Genomic DNA, 22,900 nt, shown 5'->3' on the forward strand with positions numbered 1-22,900 from the left:
CTGTCAATATTAGAGACCAAGCGACTGGGATTATTCATCCTGTGTGCCCAAAGGTGGGTGTGGGCCCAATACAAATTACAAGAGAAGAAAATAGGTGCTTATGTACTGCCCTTGTACATGTGCCAAAAGGTGCACTTAGCGAGCAATAAAACGTTATTACTCTTATCCCCCTCTTAATGAAAGTTGCGGCAGGTGGTTTGGTTGGATGAGAGGGGTAAAGAGGGGGATATGTTTTGAAATATGAGATGTTCCAGGCTCCCGCAGCCTTGAAAGGGTGGTGCACAGACTGCAGACTGGCAAGGCGATACCCCTGGAAAGTGAGGGAGAGTGTAAAAAGGGGGAAAAGATTATCGTGATATATATGAGGGCTCATGTTCGTGGCCTGCCCTGCAAAAGAAGTTAGCCATTGACCTCTAGGTGGCACGAACGTTGTAAAAGGCTGATTTTTTTTTTCCACTCCCTCTCTGTCTCATCTCGCTGTCTCTCTCTCTCATTTTCTCTTTATAACCCATTCCCTTTTTGGATTCCAAACTTTTCCATAGACTCGGCACATGACCAACCATGTTCCAGTAGACGCTGAGTTAAATCATGATAGGGCCCTATACAAAGCATAGTTTGAGATCCTGGAAGGCGCTAAGATGAACTCTGTAGATTTTGATCAGTTCTAGCCACCCCATTCATTTTCCACTTATGAATGAGTGTGGGTTTTTTGTTTTGTTTTGTTTTGTTTTTTTATATTTGAAAGGGAATAATGATAATATTGTTATTGTAACAGGGCAAGCATAGTGTGATCCCCCACATCTAGCCAGATTCCAAAAGCTACCCACTCTTTTGGATCTCATCACCATCTCTGACCTATGGCTGTGTTCAAGCACTCAAAAGGGCTTTTTACATTTGTAAATTTTTGCTTAGTCCCGTACCAACGGTAGGGCTAAGGGGGGGGGGGGGGGGGGGCCTTAGCCCCACAGTTGGTACGGGACTATCCTTAGCCCACTTTCTGTTTACACTCGTTTTTGCCAAAGTGGGCTAGCCCCACCGATAGTCCGGTACTACCTGGCCCTGCAAAATAGCAGGGTTAGCACCGCAATTGCGGTGCCAAGCAAGTGAGTGTAAACAGAACGAAAAAATAATCCTGGGCTAAGCGATGGAGACGAAGTCCGACCCTCACTGACCAATCAGAAATGAGGTAATCAAGTGCTGCCAGTGCGTGCGTGTACGTGTACAGTACACAGCGAAATCATGAATATTCATGTGGTTTGGAAAGTACCGGACTAAGAAATACGAGTGTAAAAAGGTCAGTTTTCTCCTTAGCCCCGGACAAGAGATAGTACGGGACTAATTGGCCAGTGTAAAAAGCTGAAAAAATTGGTACAGGACTAACGATAGTCCTGGGTCAGAGAAAGTCCGGCGTTAAGAAACACAAGTATAAAAAGGGCTAAAAAGGAACCGAACTGTACTATACATATACCATGCCAGATTGGGAGAGTTCAAGCGTTCTGTGGAGCTGATTTTAGTATCCTCATGAGTGATTTCTGGACTCCAGTCAGAGGGGCCACATATTTTTTAGCAAAGCATGCTTACGCTACGTACAGATGCCCCTAGCAAAGAGAATCACACCTTTGTAGCATGATGTAGTGTGTTATTAAAGCACACTCGTCTCATGTCAACAACTTCTGGTAAAGTACACTTTTAGACCAGTTTGCATTCGAGCGCTCTCTGGTACATGTATGTTATTGTACGATACAGTATGCTTGTGGAGCACATTGGGAAGTGGTCCACATATGGCAGGATATGGTAACGTACGGTAAGCTTTGCGAGTATTTTGATGCTCCTCTTGCATGGGTACGGTACAGTACGGTACACTTTAAGAGAGCGCCCGAACACACTCTATGTATGAAGTTTATTCATTAATTTATTCAGTCGGTCAGTCTACAAATGTATGTCTATCATATGATTAACAGTGAAGATTTAAGTAACTTTACTAATGAAAAAACAACAACAACATGACAACACCTAAAAGACCAGCAGTGTAGAGGCTGAAGCTGAGACTGAGGATTGAATTTGGGAGTGGAGAGTTCTCGCTAAATCTGTAATGTTTTGTTTCTTTCATTATGTCCTGCCTGCCAGATGGTTGACCACTACACACTCAAGAAGGATGGCCTCCTGTGCTGCCTGTTGGTTCCCTGCAATGACATGACCAGGGAGAAGAACCAGAAGAGGAGACATTCAGGTAACTATGGCAACATCCTCCAAGCACGCCCTCACGAGTTTGGCGGCTGCTTAATCATTTTAATCCCTTGACTGCCTGCAGGCCATTCCCAAACACTGAACCGCCATACATGTATGTTGAAGCATCCTTCAGTCACACACACATACCCACACAATGAAATCATATGGTGTTCCTTTTTGTTTCCGTACAATGTGAACATGTTTCATGTTGCCTTTAATTCATTATTCTTGACATTTATAAGCAAACTTAACAGAATCTTCATTGAGATCAGCTTTTTCCAATCATCATTATCTTTCAACCTGCGAGTTGCCCTTTTAAACCGTAATACTGTACTTTCCCATATAGGTACAGGTGTATGTAGATTTGAAGTAGTTTCAAAATATCAGCAAAAGCCATGAACATCTTTTGACAGGACGCCATCTGTTCCCTACAGTCTCAAGTCTGTTATTCAGGTGCTGTTTGTACATGTATGTTAGAGGTGTGTCTGGTACTGTGCTGATACCTTGTAATAAACAAAATGGTCGGCGAGCAATGTTATGGGGTTCTCACACAGTGTATACTGGCAATCACATGATATTACAAGATCCGCAGTGAAGTCATTCAAACCTGGCACCGTGCCTTCTGCTACTCACCCAACCCATGCTTAGTTTGCTCCTTTCCGTCTCAATAACAACAACAACATTAGACCCATATCACATCAGGGGGGTGTTTTATGAAGCATTCTTAAAGTTACAAATGACTTAAGAACGACTGGTGATCAGTTCTGAAGTGCTTATTTATCAGAATTTCAATAATTCAGCACAAGAACTGATCACCAGTCGTTCTTAAGTCTTTAGTAACTTTAAGAACAGCTTTATGAAACACCTCCCAGGGCCTATAGGCTTTTATCAATATCACGTCATACCGTCATGAATTCTCAGCTTCAACATGTACAGTGTAGATGTACTGTGCGTAGACTCAGCACGCAGTGTGGCTGTATAGACTGCATCTGCGATGTCATCCGATTTGTCCATGACTACGTATCGCACATTTCCCTAGTACTATCGCAAATTTCCTGTACACCTCTAGATGTATTTACAGTGGTATACAGACAAGGAGCAGTCTTTGCATGTCACCACAAAGCCTAATGAAGTCTCAGTGCATTGATATTCCATTGTTAGCATCATCATATTTTGCCAGTTTTTGAGGTTTTCCGGTGATGAATTATATGTCCAACTTTAATATCCAACAACCTACCACAGAAACTGCAAGAGAGCCTGCCACTAGATATTGTTATTTAGTTTTTGTTTTGAATAAAATCGCTTTTGGAGTTTCAGATTCAATCAAGCAAGCATAAGTCATGTAAACACAATTTCCAATTTAAAACACTGTAGCAACACCCTTTGTAAAATAAAAAAACTTGAAATCTTTATTCAACATATACTTTGAATTTCAAAAATTCAGACTTTAGAAAGGTACAAAGATATCGATCCTTGATAATGGAACATAGAATTTCTTATCTTGAGGTAAATTTCTGTATTTTGCAATTCTATTAGATTGTTCAGCTCAAAAATCTATGACTTCATCAGGGTCATATGGTGACAAGTTATGCATGTGTCCTACGCAACAGGTCATATTTTGTTATACATTGTATCTTGTGCCACTCTGAAAAGCTTCCGTCTTATATGTATAAAACTTTTGTGCTATTCCTAGAAAGTAGTGTGTAATGTATTGCATGGCTGTTCCTAGTACATGTGCGCTAGCGAAGCAGCCCCAAGAAAAAATGCATCTATATAGCACTTCCTGGCTGGCGTTTGTATTGCAAAGCGGTCACAGATTGTCAATTGCAGTTTTTAAATGCATGGAAATTATATGGACAGCCAGAATATTTTCTTCCCCTGATATGTGTCTTGAATGGATTAAATGTCTCCATGTGCATGTTCATTCCATAGGTTTTGTTGTCATGTTGTCTATCAACCTCTGTCTGACATTTGATGTGAAGAATGTGACGAAAATAGATCTGACTTATAGTTTGTTTTTCTTATTGAAAGAGCAGAGTTAAAATCAGGGACAGCATTCAGTTTAAAGGGATAGTACAGTATTGGTGGAGATGAGAATTGGGCTTTTAACTTTTTGCGAGATACCAAGAAAACACTTATGATATAGTACAGAGCATACCATTTTAATAGGAATTCAAAATTTATTTGATGAAAATCGGGTGTGGAATGAATGAAACATCCAAAAACAAAGTAAAAAAAAGTGATCGTAATAAAGTGTGGGTCCCACACTTTATTACTCGCTCTTTTTTGGATATCTCAGCCATTTCAAAACCAATTTTCATCAAATAAACGTTGAATTCCTCATAGAATTACATGCTCTTTCATATTTCATAAGAGGTTTCTCATTATCTCACAAAAAATGTTAGAAACCTGAAATTAGGTCTCAACGAAAACTGTACGATCCCTTTAAGATAGTACTTTTGGATAGTATGAAGGACATTTAAATGAAGTTTTAGATTAATGCTTCTGAAATAAATTGTATGTAAGGCCATTTTTTTTTTTTTTATTATTATTCAAAGTCAAGAGGGTTGCTACTGTTAAAGAGGAACATAAACATAGGTTTTTCTGCTTGTGTACAGGTGCTGGAAAACATCAAAACACTTTTAGGAGATATGATATGAAATGTTTGATGTCCTATACCTTGCAACTAATGTATGTATTTATGTTTAGAATGTCATCTATGAAAATATCGTGTTGAAACCTCAGTAGGTGTGTATTCCCTATGGTGTCTTATAATTTTGTGAACAATAATGACAGTTGTCTCCCTCTCCTTCCCCTGCATGATTTTAGTAGTGTTTTAGTCCTTTTTTTTTTTGCTCGTCTATCTTAAAATCTAAGACAAATTTATACCAAATATCAATAGATTCAAATCAGCCTTGAAAATTGCATCTTTTTACAGTGTGAGCATACATGAATCTTGGTACTGTTGCAACTGTATATTTTTTTTTCAATTATAGTCTTCTTTTTTTGTGAGCACATAGGGACATACAGTCACACTATATGTTTTGCGCTATACCAAGGGTTGTTAGTTTTACCATATTGCTGTTATTATTACAATTTGCAAATGTAGGGAAATGGGCCAAAAATCACACCGATGTGAGCATAGTGAGTTTAGGTAGTAGTCTCAATGGTCAATCAGTCTTTTGTCAAGGCCTTGATGGAACATAAATTTGGAACCCAAACCAGAGAATCATAGTCACGGTAAACTGCCTTTTCGACAACCACAACACCAACAAATGAATGTATGATATCACACTGTCTATGACAAGAGCAGGTATTAAGTTAACCTGAAAGAAATACCTAGTGCACTATTTTCAAATCAATTGAAAATGTAGACAAGAGCAATTGAATAATGCAGTACATGTAAATACACCACAAAATTGGTTTTCTTTTCTTTCTCGAATGTTGTACGTCTGGTTTATTTTGAATTGTGATGTGACTGCTTCCTCTCCTGTTTCCCTGTTTTTATTTTTAGATGAAGTTGATGCAAAAGTCGGTAGGTTTATATCCATGTTTGCTGTGTAATCTGACTCCAGAGGTTCTCTTTTTTCTCCTCTTATTGTTTCTCTGTAGTTATAGTAAGAATGTGTTATATGAAGAACACTCTACACAAATTATCCAAACTTCACTTCTGTCACATAGTATCCTGTGTGTATGAATATGTGGGCTCTGTGTGTGCTTGTGTGCCATGTATTACATTAAAGGTTTATTAAACCCAAATATAAGAACAATGTATACATATTCGTACTTGTTGATAGAGGGAATGCAGGAGTGTTGGTCGAACACATTAGCGAAGTTTGAGAAAAATCAGAAAGTCCATATAAAAGTTGGCAAGTTTTGGTGCTGTCATCGCTGGATGAATAGACTACAATATTTTGTGACGTCACGCATGAGGATATTCAAGGAAAATACAAAGAAATTCAACAAATCTGAATATTTTTAGCATACTGAAAGAGCACTTGACTTTACCTCTTTTAGAAAGCAGGGGGACTAATGTTACCCTTAACTTCTGTTAGTAACAAGTTGAGGGAATGTGTACTTTAAAAAAAAAAAAATTGTGGATTTTTTTTTCATATCATTGTCCAATTTTCCTCAAACTTTGCTGATCAATGTGTTTTGAGTATTGCTGCATTTGCTCTATCCACATTTGGGAATAGTAGTTTATTTGGGTTTCTTTCCCTTATAATGTATTATGTGAGCTGTGACCACAATACCCTGATGAAATTGCTGACATAAAAGCTGAGATAACTCATGAAGTAACTGACAAGGCTGGAAAAAAAAGAGCAATATGTGATGTTAGTTCAAATACTGAACAGCTCAAAAGCTTAACTGCAACCTGCCATAATTTCAGCATTTGCGATGATTTGATAGTCAAGATATGGGTATTTTTATGAAGTGTATATTTGCCGTGTCTTGAATTATCAAAAAGTGAATAAATTCCTAATCTCCTGCAGGTTTGAGCACCTTTTAAAGTGTCCAAGCCTATTCGTCAAAATAGTGTTTGCTTTGACTGGTTCTTTATAATGTCAAAGTGATAGGTTTTGAGAAGTGGGATTAAATTGTATGCATAACAATTGGTCACATAAAGTTTGGAGTCAAGAGAATTTACAAGTTCTAAAATCATTTTAAAAAAAGTTGGTGTTTGGCAACTATATCAGGGTTTTGTGATGACTGGTCACATACAAAGGAAAGAGGCTTTAGTAATGGTGTGTGCTGTGCTCTAGAGCTGTCAACTGCTCTGTGTTTGATATCCACATGTTTGCTGTATTTTATTTGTTTTCCTACCATTTTTAGGATTTATGCTTCTGTTCTTTTGTGCTTGTCTTTTTACCCAAATTTTTGATTTCCAATGTTTCTGCTTGCTTGGACATGTTGATTTTTCTGGCTAAAATATACTTAGGTTTTTAAAATATCCACAATCCTCCTATACAGGCTCTCTTCTAACGAGGCGAAGGGGAGTAGTATTTGACGGGGTTTACTTTAATAATGATGTTTATTGTTTGGGGCTTTTTTTATACAGTTTCTAACTCAAAGATTTGACATTATTTTTTGTTTTAAGTTAATGGTGACAGTTCTTGTTCAATACTAACATGAAAAAAAAAAAGTGAAAATGAGTACCGACCTAATGGACACAATAAAATGAAGTGAGAATGAGGTATAAGCCCACTATGAAAGATAACATTAAACTACCTTATCAAGGAGGAAGACAGAAAATAATAATTCCTACAGATAAGAGCACAATGTTTAGAGGAAAAAACTTATATGACACTCTACCATCTGGATGACCCCATTGATCAAATACAAGAAGACATGTTCAGTGTCAGTAATAGGTATTTCTCAGAGTTAACAAGGCTGAAATGTTGTTAATATATCATTTTGTACAGTGTTCAATGATTATGTGGACATTGATATCCCCTCACCCCCTGTAAATGGTTGTTTTATGAGTGTTTTATCAGGCAGGTAGAGGTGGCATGCTATTACTTTGAAGTGCAAATGACTGGTTTTATAGCCTAGAGTATGTTGGAATCCCAAAGCTCATGTGAACCCCTATCGATGACTGCTTTAGCCTTGAATTAAAATGTGCATTATTTTGTTTGCTTTAATGTGTGTGACTGAGTACTTGTGATAGAGGCTGTAACTTTTTTTCAATGTGCACATGCATGTTGAATAGGCTTTGCACTTCACACTGCACTCAGCAAGTTGGTTTATAGGCAGTTCACTTGTTTTCAAAGTGACAAAATGCATTTTTCATAAGCTTGCTCGATGTGACAATTTATGGAATTCATTATTCATGTGCAAATAAAGAATGAACTTGGGTAGACAAGGTGACCAGAATCATCTATCAAGTAATACTATTTCATTATTTTGCATTAATATGTGGACAATCTTTTTTCTGTTGATATTGGCCAAGACCCCTTTTGCTGTCAGATGGATGTGCTGGCAAGCAGTGTTTATAAGGAGTACATGAATACATATCTTGGTGAATTCAAAAACCAAAAGAACATGCCCTGTTGGTACAAATGACCTTTTTTTCCCCCCCTTTTTTTTTTGATCATGCACAAAGTGGAACCCCCGAATTGGGTCATTAGCCAAGTGCTGTGTCGTCACTGGGGCGACAAGACCTAGTGTCTTCAAAATGTCAAATATGGGATAGCCTCTCCTTTGACATGCCGTGGTGGCTTCATTTTTCGGGTATTAGAAAGCTAGGATTTGGACAAGACATCACTGAACTGATTATCTGGCCATTAATCAAAGAAAGTCATTTTCACCAAAATTTGAGATACAAGGTCTTGTCACCCCAGCGATGATATGTATATGACAGAATTAAACAAACTGTATCAATGATGGAAGTTATTTGAAGAGTTGACCTGAAAATTAGTAAAGCAAATTGAGGAATTTTTAAGACATGCCCATTTTGAGGACACAGTGGCACTGGTCACATGTCACATCAATATGGAAATTAGATGACATGATGATAGCATCAACTGAAATACCTCCCACCAACCTGCACCCAAATCTTTTACTAGATTGTGTAGATTTCCTCGTCGATATGCAAATACTTAGTCAATTCGTACATACACGTGTATACACAAGGTAGTGGTGTTTTGCTGAGAAATAATTAGTACCATCGTTTTTCTCCCATTCTGTATATTTTGTTAGAGATCAGAATTCTTCTATAGAGTTAAAAATATGTTCTGAAAAGCTTGAGTCTGTACTTTTTCTTCTCTGTTTTGACCCATGTAAGAAAAAAAACAAAACAAAACTAGTATATACTATACAAATACAGACATGCAAAACATGAACACTTTCATTCACACATCCTACATCCCCCCATTGCCCCCTTTCATTCAGACAAGCACAAACTTGCTCCAAATCCACATTGATGGAATCCATGCACTCAATTTACCTATTCAACAAACTGTCCTCACTTGAAAGGTCCTTGGTTGGTGGTAGTACACAGCAAGTTGGTGTGTGCACATTGTAGTACTGTTAAAGTGGTAATTTTCATGTGAGTAATTTTTTTATATTTTTTTTTCACTTGGCCATGTAAGATGAGTTTCACAGGTTTTAATTCTGCAGAATCAAGACATGAATTACTGGAACATATAGCAAGCAAACATATTTGTGTGCTTTTAGGTATTTACAAATTAGTTTATGCATGATAGGGTGCTAGTTAAGTAGGTACAAAGTCCTCGTAAGTAGGTAAGATTTGAGTAAACATCTCTGAAAGTTTGTGATAGGGTTTTTCCCCCTTTTGAATCAGATGCATTGGTTTGATAGGTCAATTCTGCTCTCCTTTTTTTTTTCCATTTGGGATTGCTGAGCAGTGGGAATTTTTTTGTGCTTTGTGTTTTTATTTGCAATTTATGGCAGATATTGATAGAGATATTAACTTCAGTCATGAACAATGGAATAAATGTGAAATGCTCTATTTTTGTCTCTTTTTGTTGCAATAGCAGATTTTAATGGAGGTATTAAGTTCAGTCATGAATAATGGAATTGATATCAAATGCTCTATTTTCTCCCCTTGCGTGTCATTTGATGGCCTGCATTTTGTTTGCTTTTATTACCTTGAAAGGTATAAAATTCATAATTTTACAGGCACACAACTTCTCTATTTCCTTTTAAAGGTTTATATTATTTATTCCTCACTGCACTATTTTATGCACATTCAATTCAGTTCAGGTGATCGTTTTGAAGAAATTTAATTATGCATACAGCCATATTTTGCAGATATTATATAGTGTTCCTTATGAAAGAGATATGCCACCAAGCATGACAGATAATTAGAATTGATGAAAAATTAAAAATTGCAGTGTACAGTAAATTTTAAGGGGATGATACATTTTTGGTGGAGGTGGGGATTCAGACTTATAACTTTTTTGTAAGATATAAATAGAAACTACTACATGAAATGTTAAAAAACATACAATTTCAGTAATGAGAAACCTCATTTGAAATATGAAAGAGCATATAATTCGAAGAGGAATTCACAGTTATTTATTTCGTGGAAATTAGATTGGATATGACTGAGATCAAAACAAAACGATTCTAATAAAAGGTGGGGCACACCTTTTATAAGGATCATTATGTTTTACTTTTGTTTTTGGACATCTCAGCCATTTAAACTGATTTTCATCAAATAAACTTCGAATTCCTGTTGAAATTGTATGTTTTTTAAGAAGCCATATCAAATCTAATTTTCATGAAATAAACTGTGAATTCCTCTTTTTAATAGAATTATATGCTCTTTCATATTTCAAATGAGGTTTCTCATCTAAAAAAAAAACATAAAAAATGTTAAAAACCCTGAAACCTCTTCTCATCTGAAACTGTACCATCCCTTTAATGAGATCTGGCATGGGAAATTACAGAGAGTGAGCTTTTAACTCATGTGCTGGGGACTTTGTACAGTGTGTACAACACCATGGGGTTTTCAGTGCCAATCAGCACTCAAAACACAGAAAGGGGATTAAGAAATGTGTTTCATTGCTGTCAAATGTTTGGTTCAAGGGACATGGGTGACCAGTTCTAAATGTGCCTAACTTGCTTGAAGTCCCTTTTCCCACTGGTGGTGAATTTGATATTAATAGTATTTCATTACAATGCTTGGGGGTTTTTTCGGTGTGACTTCCCTATAATAATTGCTCATCATCAAGTCTTAGCACTTTGTCATCGTAGGTACCCTTTTATGGTGATCATTCATGAGGTGTGCCATTTATTTTTCTTCCAAAAGGGACACTTGGCAAGTGATATTTGATCTCCATTTCATGCAAACATTTAGAACTCTTAATTGCTACCACTTTCCAGTACAGAAAAACCTATCGGTGTTGCTTTGATTTTATTTACAGTATTTCATTGTGGGTATGAATGCATACAAATGTATGTCTTGAGTGTTTTGTCTACTATACATTTTTTTTTTCTAAACTTATTTCTATTAACAGAAGAGGATATACCTGATGATGGTACTGGTAGGTGTACATTGTACTTCTTCTTTATCTAACCTGCTCCAATACTACAGAGCCAAATTATTACATTACCTTCTTTTTCTTTTTTACCCCCGCTGCACACTGTCTGGGCAAGATTACTGACTTCTCACCATGCAACAGTACTTTTTGTTAGACTGTGATTATAGTTTATAGTGATATCCTTATCAGTAACTGCCTTGGACTTTCTATATAGGCACTGACCCACGTAGATCTCTACTCCCTGGTAATAGTGGTGTACACCTTGTACTATGTATATCTCCAGAACTTTCTCCTTGCGATTATTAACCCTAACTGAACTGGTATTTTTTGTTCTTTTTTTGCTTTGATCTCTGGGGTTTTTGTTCCTGTTTTTGGAGGGATTGAGCTTTTATTTTATTTATTTATTTATTTTTTATTTATTTTTTTTTTTTTGGGGGGGGGCTGTAATCTTTGTTCAATTTGCAGTCAACCAGTCAATCCGGGAATGACAAATGAAACCCTGCATGAGGACATAATGGAGTGGACAGATGTATGATCATAGCAGTCATATTTTCCCTAAATTACAAGTATTCAGCAAGATCTAAATGTATTGTTGAAATAGGGAAGCTCAACAGGGAAAGCCTGACACTTGCTTGTTTTATTTGTTTCTCTGTTATCACTTGCATTGTTTTGCAAATGCCGAATAGATAATAATGATAATAATAATAATAATAATAATAATAATAATAATAATAATAATAATAATAATAATAATGATAATAGGAAGAGTATAATCAATATTCATGCCAGATTTGACATTGTTTTTCATTCATGCACTATGCGTAATAATGTTACTTTATCGAATTTTGTTTTTTTGTTCTTGACTTGTGTTTGTTTGCTATGTGTTACAATCTCCCTCTTTTTTTTTAGTCCTAATCATCAAGTTGAGTAAAATGCAGAAAGACTTTGAAAATGAGATTTTAAAAAAAGGGGTTGAAAGATATGTGATCAAAAAAAAAATGAGATCATTCAGATGGATGGATATTCATATTACCCCCTGTCAACCTCCCCCCTCTCCTCACATCATCCCCTATCCCCTTTCCAACCCAGAGCCGAAAGGGTGAATATTTTTTTGTAACCCTCTTGGTGTCCTTTTAACTAGAATACTACCACACTTGTAGCATTAGGAGAATCTTACTATTTTAACATACAGTGTATGCTTTCCCACCCTTAATGTGATCTCACTTTCTTCTTCTACCACACTTGAAGGAAGTGCTGTGGAATATATACATTGTACATATATTATATGTATCTCAGGGCTCGACATTAGCAATGGCCTGGTTACCTGGGGCCACTAAAAATTTATGTCGGGCCACCAAATTTCCAAAAAGGTTTTATTTCTAGGTGGCCCAATCAGGCAACTACGATTCAAAATGGATTTTTAAGATTCCTTTTATTTGGTACCACTAGGTTTCATTTTTGAGCCACAATTATTTCAAATTCAAAATTTTAGTAGCCCCAACTGGCCACCAAAAAAAAAAGAGTTAGTGTCGAGCCCTGTTTTTGCAAAGAGGCATACACATCTTTTATTGTTACGGTAGCTTTAGTTCCACAGCAGACTTACTGCTTTATCTATTGAGTCTGTGACAAGTATTCAGGATACTTAGACATGGATTGAAGTTGATTGCATGTAATTTTTTACTCAGACTATATTTGAGTATGTCTCAATTGATCATTTCCTGTACTTTGTCCTTTGTTCACTTTCTCTATGTTGCTGTTTGCTCAGTTATACTCTTTTATCTATTTTCTGTCATTTAAAAAATATTATTCTTATTTGCTATTGTCCTTTTCTATGTTTGTTTGACCCTGCCTTGTTTAAGATAAATTTGATATTATCGTGCATGAGAAAATTGCAGATTCTCAATAATCACTCAGTCTTCCAGTGGTTAGAATTCTAATTGTTTTCTTTTTAAGAGACATTTTAACAACAGAACTAGATAGTTCCTTAGTGTAAACGATCTTCAGACAGTGGTTTTTGGAGGATGTAGTGTAGACGTGAGCAAAATTTGATGCCTAAAGACAATAATAGGATCTGAGCACATGCTGCTGGTGACAGTTCGTAGTGTATTCTGAATTTTGGTGGTAACTGTGCTCCAATTCTCCTCAAGGTCACCGCACGCAGGTTTTGCTATAGAAGATTGTGTAGTAGCCTGCTTGAGTGATCAGACAAGTGCTGTAGGTGAAATATTATTATGTAGTATTTTATATGACACACTTGTCTATCAGATTCTTGTTTAATACATGTATATACATGGGAGTGAGATTCTGCTTTTACACATGCTGGGAAGATTTGCTGCATCCATGCCCCAGCGCTATATGCGAGAGAGTTAGCCCTTTTTTTTCTTCTTCTTTTGCTCTCCCTGCTTATTTCTGTACTGGCTTTTTTTTTTCATGTGATTGCTTATATTTGTATGTGTTTGTATATGTGTGTGTGTCTATGTCTGTGTCTGTTTGTATGTGTGTATGTGTGTGCGCGAGCAATTGAGGGAGAATGTCAGATGCGCTTAAAATCAAAGGAAGCGTTGGAGGGTAATTTACCCTCCGCTCAGACCCCAAAGCTCTGCTGCACCTGATTCCATGCTGTCATACATTATTTTATGTGAGCCGTCACCACTTCACTGTTATAAACTTGCAGACAGTGAGGCTATCAGATTTAAAAAAAAGAATGAAAACAATAAAGACAAAAAAAAAAAGCTGATTTGGAGGGGAAGCTTAATAAAAAGAATGAGACAATTGGTTAGGAATCAAAGCTTTGATATACACTGTATGCATTGCTTTCTTTTCAAAATATCAACATCCAGCAATGTATTGAACTGTGATGATTTTTGGCTTTTACAAAGTGTTTTACCAATGTATTTTGAATTTGCCCATGGAGTTGTAATGCCTGTTGAAATTCCCACATGTTTGCCTGCATCTTTAGCTAATTTTCTCAAGTCTCTTTTAACCAGGTGGATGCCTGTCTTGAATATCATTTCCATGGTAGGCATTTGGAAGTAAGAACAGGACATGGTGCATGTGTTTGGAAAGCTTTTAGTCTGGAGAATTCTCAAAGAAATACCAAAGTCAGAAATTTGATATCTGGCGACTGCATCAGGCTTACGTGGTGGCGGGTCACATATGCCTGGACCGATGCTTTTGCACCGCTCAGAAGCATTTCATTAATACTTGAGCAGGGTTGGAAGCTTGAATACAAAGATAGCATTGTGCTGCTATTGAAACCAAAAAAAAAAAAAAGGCAAAAAAGAAATAGAGATATTTTCTTGTCCATGATGGCTCTTCACTAATATTTAATAAGCTTTTGTCATCTGTCCTTACCTCTTTTTGTATTTTTTTTTTTTTTGTCTCATCCATTCACCGCTCTGCCATTTGCTGAACCGATCTAGATGTGCCTCCCCAGAGACCGGGTGAGTATACCAGTGCTTTCGCCCCTTCCAATGCCACGCCCACTGGTAGACATAGAGATCATACCCTCAGTATCTAGTGGGCAGAAGTGTGCCTCCTTTTTGTGTGCAGTGTAGTGTATTTATCCCCTCACTGTGTTCTCTGTTTCATCTGCCCAGAATGCAATGAAAGCTTGAAAACCTATTTAAAAGTTGAAGGATTTCTTGCAGGTCTCTGCTTGCGTTGACAAACAAAAGGAAAGTGGGGAAAGTTTTTAAAGAAATATTTGAATATTTATTTTTTCACATCGTATCAACCTTCCTACAGACATCTCTACAAGTGTCATCCCTACCTTTGTGGCTATGGCATTATTTCCATTAAAATGCTTCTAATGCATATGAGCATACATGACATGTAATTATCTAATTTCACTATTTCTTTCTTTTTTTCTGTGTTGTTGTTGTTGAAAGAAACGCTTCTTTCGTGTCTCTAAATCAGAGCATAGCCAATTCTTTTCAGGCACTTGCTACAAAGACCGAATTAGGTTCCACCACATGCAAATTCAGTATTCATCAAACATTCTGTGATATTTTTATATACAATGTTATTAAGAGTCAAATGCAAGATCATTAATGTTATTTTGAGAGATGAACTTATGAAAATCTTCGGCACAGACTCTTCCCTTTGTGTTTTTATACCAGAAGGATGTAGTTGCTTGTAAAATTGCATCTATGAGGTCATTACATTTTTGTTGGTTCTGAATAAGTCTTAACGAGGAAACTTCCAAAACAGTAAAAACACTTTTAATGTCATCATATAAAACAGTGGCGGATCCAGAGGGGGGCGCACCGGGCGCACGCCCCCTCTTTATTATTATTTTTTTTTCAACAAAAGAAATAAAAAGAAAAAAAGGGGGTGGTGCGTGCGCCCCCTTTAATTTTGTAAAGGTGCCTTCCCTTTACGGAATTCCTGGATCTGCCCCTTTAAAACCATTCATGATTTGAAGAGGGAGCACATACATTGTTTTGCTATATATTATTATGAACAGCAAAGTATTTTGTGATTTTATTCATTTATTTATTTATTTTTTTTTTTTTTTTGTGCGGCAGGAGACCGTAGCCAGAGACGCATTCAGTCAGTGGAAGACGGTGTTTCTCCCCAGACGCCTCCAAGACCGGTGAGTTTGGAAAGCTTCTGTCAGATCCAAAACAAAGAACGATCTTGACTTTTAGGAGATGCTTTTATCTTTAGGCCGCCCCCTGATTGATCTCACAGAGTATCTCATATAATAGTTTTGTGTTTTGCTATAAAGGACATTGTCCAACTTGAGATCATATTCAAACACAGGTTTCTCAAGATATTACCGAAGTGTTTGTTGTGTTTTTATGATCTTCTTCTTCTGATCCTTCCTTTTCTCCTGATTTTTTCCAGCTTTCTCTTCTTCTCTGTAGTCTTGTTATTTTTACTATGATTATTACTATCATTGTCATTATCATGATCATTATTATATCAGCATCTTTATCATTACTGATATAACTAACTATTGTTACTACCATGATGATATACAGCATTATAATCAATGTACAGTTGCTGTACTTCGATGTCCTACATGCACTGGGAAGTTATCTACATTGTACATACAACTAGTGGGGTTATGTTTTGTAGGTTCTGTCTACATTGCAAACTTATTATTTGAAAAAAAAAATCCACAAGAGAATGTATAGATGTCAAATCATTTAAGCACTTTTGTGCAGGAATGCGTGTGCATGAAAACAGGTCAAGTTCTCAGTTTTATTTTCTAAAAAACTTTATACGCTCTTGTGGTTAAATATACGTCAGTATGGAGCTTGCCGTAGTAGGTACACATGTAGGTGACTTAAATGAAGTTTTCGTGAGACAAGAGATTATCAAATGTGATATGAAACCCTGCATTGCTTTGTTCATCCTCCCTAGCCCCTGGGTGTGTCCGTGTCCAGCCCTCCGGCCGGCATGCGGGCGACGCCAGACTTTGGGCACTCCCCGACCCCGCCCGACCGCTCCAAATTCAACCACGACATGCACCACCCCCACCTGTCGCACATGGTCGAGGGGCCCCACTGGGACGAGCCGGGGCACGAAGGTGAGACGTCGGTGGAAGAGTTCATCCTTGTTGGTGAGTGTGGTGTCATGGGGAAGGGGTGGAGCAATGAGGCTGGGATGGGGGAAGGAGGGGGGCAGAATGTTACCCCTCCTCCACCCATCTCCCACGCTCTTCCACCCACCCCTCCCTTCTTGGAATGCTGAATGGAAACGGAATGAACGGAGTCGCGGGCATTGTGAGTTTCTTGGCATGCTCCAGGAGTGCATCGTGTCTTTCGGCCTGGAGATGGCAAAACAACGTATCTTCATCCAACATCATTTCCAGTAAATTGAGTGTGAAGTTTCGCAAACCTACAGCTCTTTTTCTGTTGTTGTTAAACACTTCATATCTTACCCTAGAAGGACCAACAGTATCAGTAATACAGTGAATGTAAATTGATTTCACTAGACACTTTATTTTTAGAATAATTTGCATTTTATCAAAACATACATTGTTTTGCTTTCAATATTTTATTTATTTGGCCAAGACCACCTCCAGAGCGTGGCCAAATGCGCGGCCAATTTTGGCCCCGCATTTGGCCTTTTGCACGTTTACACTGAAATGAAGGCCGGGCTCGGCCGCGGCCGAGCCCGGCCTTTTCGCTCACTGTAAACGGGGTCTTAGTCAATCATTTGCAGTGAAAACATCTCGACGGAAGAATTTCATGAATTTGAAGAATTCATTCCTGATGATCATTGGCAGTAGTTTAATCTGTATCCGGACAATTACCCCCAGAGGGCAAGTACCCCCTGGCTAAATACTGGTTAGTGGTAAGGTTAGAGTGAAGATTAGGGTTAAGGTTTAGATTTAGGGTGGGGAGTTTGGGTTAGGGTTAAGATTAGGTTCAGGATTAGGATTAGGATTCGGGCCAGGGGAAGAGTCCGGGGGTAATTGCCCTAGACCCGTTTAACCTGTTGTAGACTAGTCCGGAGTATATGGCATGTTATAGCAAAATCAGTCCGTCCTCAACGGGTTAAGATCCACTGTAAGCTTGTCGACTCCATGGAATGTCAGCATATCCTCATAAAACTATACTGCACGAAACACGAATGATGAAACCAGCAAATTGGATACGGAGTGTATGCCACCCAGTTTGCATGGAAGACTTAATTCATGTGTAGTGTGTACTGAGGTTTGCTATTGTTTCTACATTGCATGAAGTTCTGAATCCATGGATCTGCCTCAGGAAAAACAAGTGTGTGCAAAATGGTACTGTCTTTCCCCATGCCACGCCATGTTTCTACATGCTATGAGGGATTTGTGCATTGTATGGCGTTGGCAGTCAGCCAGCTAGAGGTCATCGTAAACAAATCTGGAATGCCAAATGATAGTTTTGGCTCGGCATGGTTTCTGGCTGCATGGGAATGTGCCATCAATGTTTATCCCTATTAAATAAAATCAGTGATAATTTGATTGCACACACTGTTTGTTAGTAAAATTGTGCGTGACAGTGTCATGTACAGTGCTGTCAAAGCAAACACTGTTGTCAGTTTAATATAGTGTTCATGTATGTCGCTCTGGGCCAATTTCAGTGAATTCTACTTATTCAAAAAATTTTGTGATGAATAAGAGTATTTCTTTTCATCTTAATAACTTCAAATTTTGTTTTGTGTATTATCATTTGTGCTGTTCAGTTGAGCCCAACCTCTCAAAGATGTCCACGCCATGAAATATTCTGTTTATATTATTGTGACATAAGATGAAAATGTCTTCTTTCAAAACTCTTTGCATGGATTCATTCTGGTTTTGAGTAATTTGTAATGCCAGGTATATGACTTTATAATTACTTTTTTGTACAATTATTGATTGGTCCATTGAAAAAAATACGACCCACTTTCAAATTGGCCTAATAGGGTCACAAGCATTAGTACCGAAAAAAATATGAAGGCGAATACGTCAGAAAAGTGATTACACATACTACAAAATTATAGGAAAAAAGGAATACAGAGTTGACAAAGTATATAAAAGTTGGATATTTTCAACCCCCTTCTAAATGTGGAAGTCTAAATGTATTTTGACATTCAACATGTTTCAGTTTCCAACAAAATGTGCTACTACATTACGTCAAATTGAGCCGTTGTGTGTGGATGCCCTTGTTCTTTCGAGCTTAGCATCATCTGCAACTTAAAATTGATATTTTTTTTTCAACTCTGTGACAGGTTTTGGTTTTTCAGCTTTTCAGTGGTAGGGCTTTTTTTTCTTGTTTGTTTGCATTTTTTTTTCAACTGAAAAGACAAATTCAACATTGCTAGACCACTTGAAGAATCAAAATTCATTATTCATTTTAAGTTTGAAGAATTATAAAGGACTCTCGAAAACTTGGATGTTGCTGTTTAGCAACTCTTCTAGGCTTTCATTAAGCAGTCATTACTAACAGACCTCCCAACCATTCTCAATTCGGAGGAAAGAATCTGAATTTTGACCATTCCCAGCTTTTGTTTCAAAAGGAGTTTCTTATTTTTCTTAATGATTTTACAACATACTCCTGTGGTAACTGCTCTGTCTTTCCTACTTTTGAGCCAAATCATTCCTATTTCTCAGTCAGAAAGGATAGGAGTTCTGGGTCATATATGTGTTTTTAAAAGGTTGCGTGTGGGCTGTGGTTACTGACAGTTGTCTCAACATGTCTAATGTCAACCTGAATTGTGCCAAAAGTAGCACTCCTGTGTTTCCTACATGTATGCGGCAAAATCACATCTGCGTGGCAGTTTCATCATACACACAAACAGTGTGTGCAATCGAATGCATGTGCTCTGTGCATACAGTGTGTAAATGGTTGATGCATGCAAATTTTTGCTGCTGGTGAGTGTGTCTGGTTCTTAGAAATACATGTCCAACACATCAGGTGATTTTTTTTTTTTTTTTTTTGTCTTTTTATTGATAGCCAGAATTGCTTTCTGTCATCGTATAATTCTCTCAAAATGCTACCTTTTCAGCATGGCTTGAAACCTTTATGCGTGTGTGTCAATTGGTGAAATTGGTAGGCAGTGATACTGTAGTGAAAAAAAAAAAATAGTAGAAAGCACAGTTTTGACCTCAAAGCCATTTGAGCATGAGATTTTTCTTTTACTAAGTGTATGGTCTTATAAACTGTCTGTTATGAACAAAAGAAGTACCAATAGGTGCTTTTCATATAATGGCACCAGATATCTTAATATTGGACACACTTTCTAGTACAGTGTAGTCTTTAATATATGTAGGTGTATAATGAACCAGCTTTGTGTTGAATGTCCTGAGTATACGGAGTATGTCATCAGGCTTTCGTTACTTTCTTTTTCCACTGTACCAGAGGATCTGCCAGCCGTCAGACCACGGGAGTATCCAGCCAATGATGACGACAAGATATATGGCGTTCCGAATGACCAGGAGAAGCTCTATGACTATTTAGCCAAAACCAAGACCACCAAACAGCTGGACCAGTCCTGCCTGGACCTTGGCGAGCCCATTGGTCAGTTTTACACATTGCTCCGTGTGAAATATTATGCATTCAACATTCCTAGCAGATGTGATACCGGGCATTTACCAGATTAAAGCCAGGATTGCTACCATTTTGACATGATATGGTAGTACGATCAGCACTTTTACTGGCTTACTTTCTCCAGCAATAAAAAAACAAATGATTAGAAACTAGCTTTTGATAGGTCACATGATCCAAATGAGTTTAGCTGTAGTGGTGTTAGACAAACTGGAAACTACATGTAGACCATCTGATAGTATACCAAGTGGCAATAAACTGTCTACTTTCATCCTAGTACATAGTATGCGACCCTAAGCCTGCATCACAAAACCACCCAAAAATAGCCAGGCATGGATTTTGAGTTAAGAGCAGATTCTGAAAGAGCAGACTCTAAGCTATAATTTATAAAATGGTGGGTAACTCCAAACAAATGGGCATTTCTAACCTATCTGAATAATGGAAAGAAAACATGTACACATTCTGGAAAAGTGATTACTGAGAAAAAGAGGCTAGTAGAAGTGATGGGGATCTATTCAAATGCTTTATCTCATCATGCTGTGCTCTGTGCTATGAATGAGACCAAAAAAAAAACCAACAAAAAAACACACACACAGGATGTAAACTCTGTAGCAATCACAATGAAAGAATGATCAGATTACACACAGATTCCCCACCTATTAAGCACATTCTATTCATGACCGATAGCAACTTTAAAATGCAGTAGCATCATCCTTTCAAAAGTAATCAGTGAGAAATGTCAGCTACCATGACAGTAATCATAAGCAGTAAACTCTTTGACCTTAAAGCCATGTCAACATGTCTGACAAGTCAACAGTTACTAACAGAGAGCAGCAATTAACTTACGTCAATTGCAGAATCATGTTATCACCATGGTACAACTACATACCTATGGATACATGGGCTTAGGGAGCGCTTTTGGTTATTGGCTCTAGCACAGGCACTAATATGAAACTTTCACTTCCTGAAAGTAAGTCCTGTATGTTACATTACAGATGCATATACTTTTATGTCTGACTTCCCTTTAAAAAAGAAAGTATCGATGTATAATATTATTGAAACCCAGTTGTCTTCTTGTCGTGTTTTGTTTTGTTTTGTTATGTTTTGTTTTGTTTTTTTGTTTTGATTTTTGTTTTGTTTTGCTTTTGTTGGGTGTGTGTGTTTGTGTATGTATTTTATTGTCTCACATAACCCTCTCTTTATCTTTCCTTTCCACCCCCTCCCTTCATCCCTACCCTTGTTTTATGTAAATAATCTCCCTTCACCCCGTTGCACATAGCCTCCCTTGTCTATTCCCTGTTTTCGTTTGAGATCGTGTATTTTTTTGTTATTTTTTTTCTTCCACTATGTATACATATATATATATATATATATACATGTATTTTTTTTCTCTCTCTTATTCCTGAGGGACCTTGTCTTACAAGCTATGCTTCATTAAGGTCTCCTCGTTTGCCTTTCTCAAAATATTGTTACCCTTTCTTATCATTTCACATACACATCATGTAATTCTATATTTATGTATTTACAAAATTTTAGTGTTAGTTGTTGTTGTTCCTATATACTCCTGAAAGAAAGTGTCAATGTTATTGTTATGTTATTGTTATATTGCTTATTGTTGGAAGAAAGACAAATGAATAAATAAACTTGAAACTTTAACTTGAAACTTCTGTATGATCCACCAGGTAAGGGCAACTTTGGCTCGGTACTGAAGGGAAAGTGTCTGGTGAATGGTCAACCCATTCCAGTCGCCGTCAAAACGCTCAAGGCAGATCTGGGTATTCCAAACTCAGAGGTGAGTATTGAATCTTAATATATCGCCCCACTGGCAAAGCTTGCATTTTCATATATTGTAAGAGTGGGACATTTTTGCGGTGTTGAAATTTTCACGCATTTCGCGCAACCAGAAACTAGCGCGAAAATAAAAGCACGTGAATATTTTTGCCTGCCATACGTTCCAGTAGTTGATGTCTTGATTCCGCGGAATTAAAAACATGCGAAACTCTTCTTACCCAGCCAAGCACGAAAAATTAGTTCACGTTTTAAATAGTTTGATGCAGTGATAGTGTGCGACTGATCTCTGTACGAAGATGAGATAAATGACTTCCGGAGTTCGTTAAAATCTGGAAGATTGTCCAAGGAGAGAAGGCAGTATCTGTGAGGAAACAAAATAAGAAGACTGCCAAGAGCTTATAGGGATTCACAGAAGAAGTTGATCAGCTGACTGCTGTTGCCATAATTATACCGTCCTGCAGTGATTAGCTGACGTTCTACATTACTGAAGTTGTCAAACTGCTGTTGTTTATGTTCTCAGTTTTGCTCCAGTTTGTGTGGCATGTTACCTTTTTCCCCTTCTTCTCTGTCACAGTGACCCATTTTCCAGTCTCAGTTACTATGAATACTGTTCTCTTTAGAGGTCAAGAAATTTGTGTTGCCTCGACTCACACTTTCTGTTTTGCTTTTATCTTGCAAACACTCCTGCTGTTTGTGTTATTTTTAGATTTTTTAATTTTTTTCATTATTTATAGAATGTTCTATTTTGGTATATACATCAAACTTTTATGTTATCTGTTCCTTATCTCTGTTCTTAAGTGTTTGTAGGTAATTAGTCTCCAAATATATCATCACTAAGGCCCTCTTGTAGCTGGAAGA

At 37.4% G+C, this 22,900-nt stretch overlaps 1 protein-coding gene across 1 annotated transcript in view; it reads left to right on the forward strand.

Annotated features, from left to right (window-relative positions):
• The window catches only part of LOC139716799 (tyrosine-protein kinase SYK-like), a 64,516-nt gene that overhangs the window by 30,559 nt on the left and 11,057 nt on the right, over positions 1-22,900 (forward strand). The window contains exons 5-12 of the mRNA XM_071628331.1: positions 2,128-2,230; positions 5,744-5,764; positions 11,214-11,240; positions 14,660-14,725; positions 15,767-15,834; positions 16,611-16,776; positions 20,066-20,224; positions 21,934-22,043. Coding sequence (XP_071484432.1) covers positions 2,128-2,230; positions 5,744-5,764; positions 11,214-11,240; positions 14,660-14,725; positions 15,767-15,834; positions 16,611-16,776; positions 20,066-20,224; positions 21,934-22,043 — 720 coding nt within the window. The remainder of the gene's footprint in view (positions 1-2,127; positions 2,231-5,743; positions 5,765-11,213; positions 11,241-14,659; positions 14,726-15,766; positions 15,835-16,610; positions 16,777-20,065; positions 20,225-21,933; positions 22,044-22,900) is intronic.

The sequence above is a fragment of the Diadema antillarum genome, unplaced genomic scaffold (genome assembly GCF_040938485.1).
Source record: "Diadema antillarum isolate AM-2024a unplaced genomic scaffold, OU_Dant_1.0 scf00000070, whole genome shotgun sequence".
Taxonomy (NCBI): domain Eukaryota; kingdom Metazoa; phylum Echinodermata; class Echinoidea; order Diadematoida; family Diadematidae; genus Diadema; species Diadema antillarum.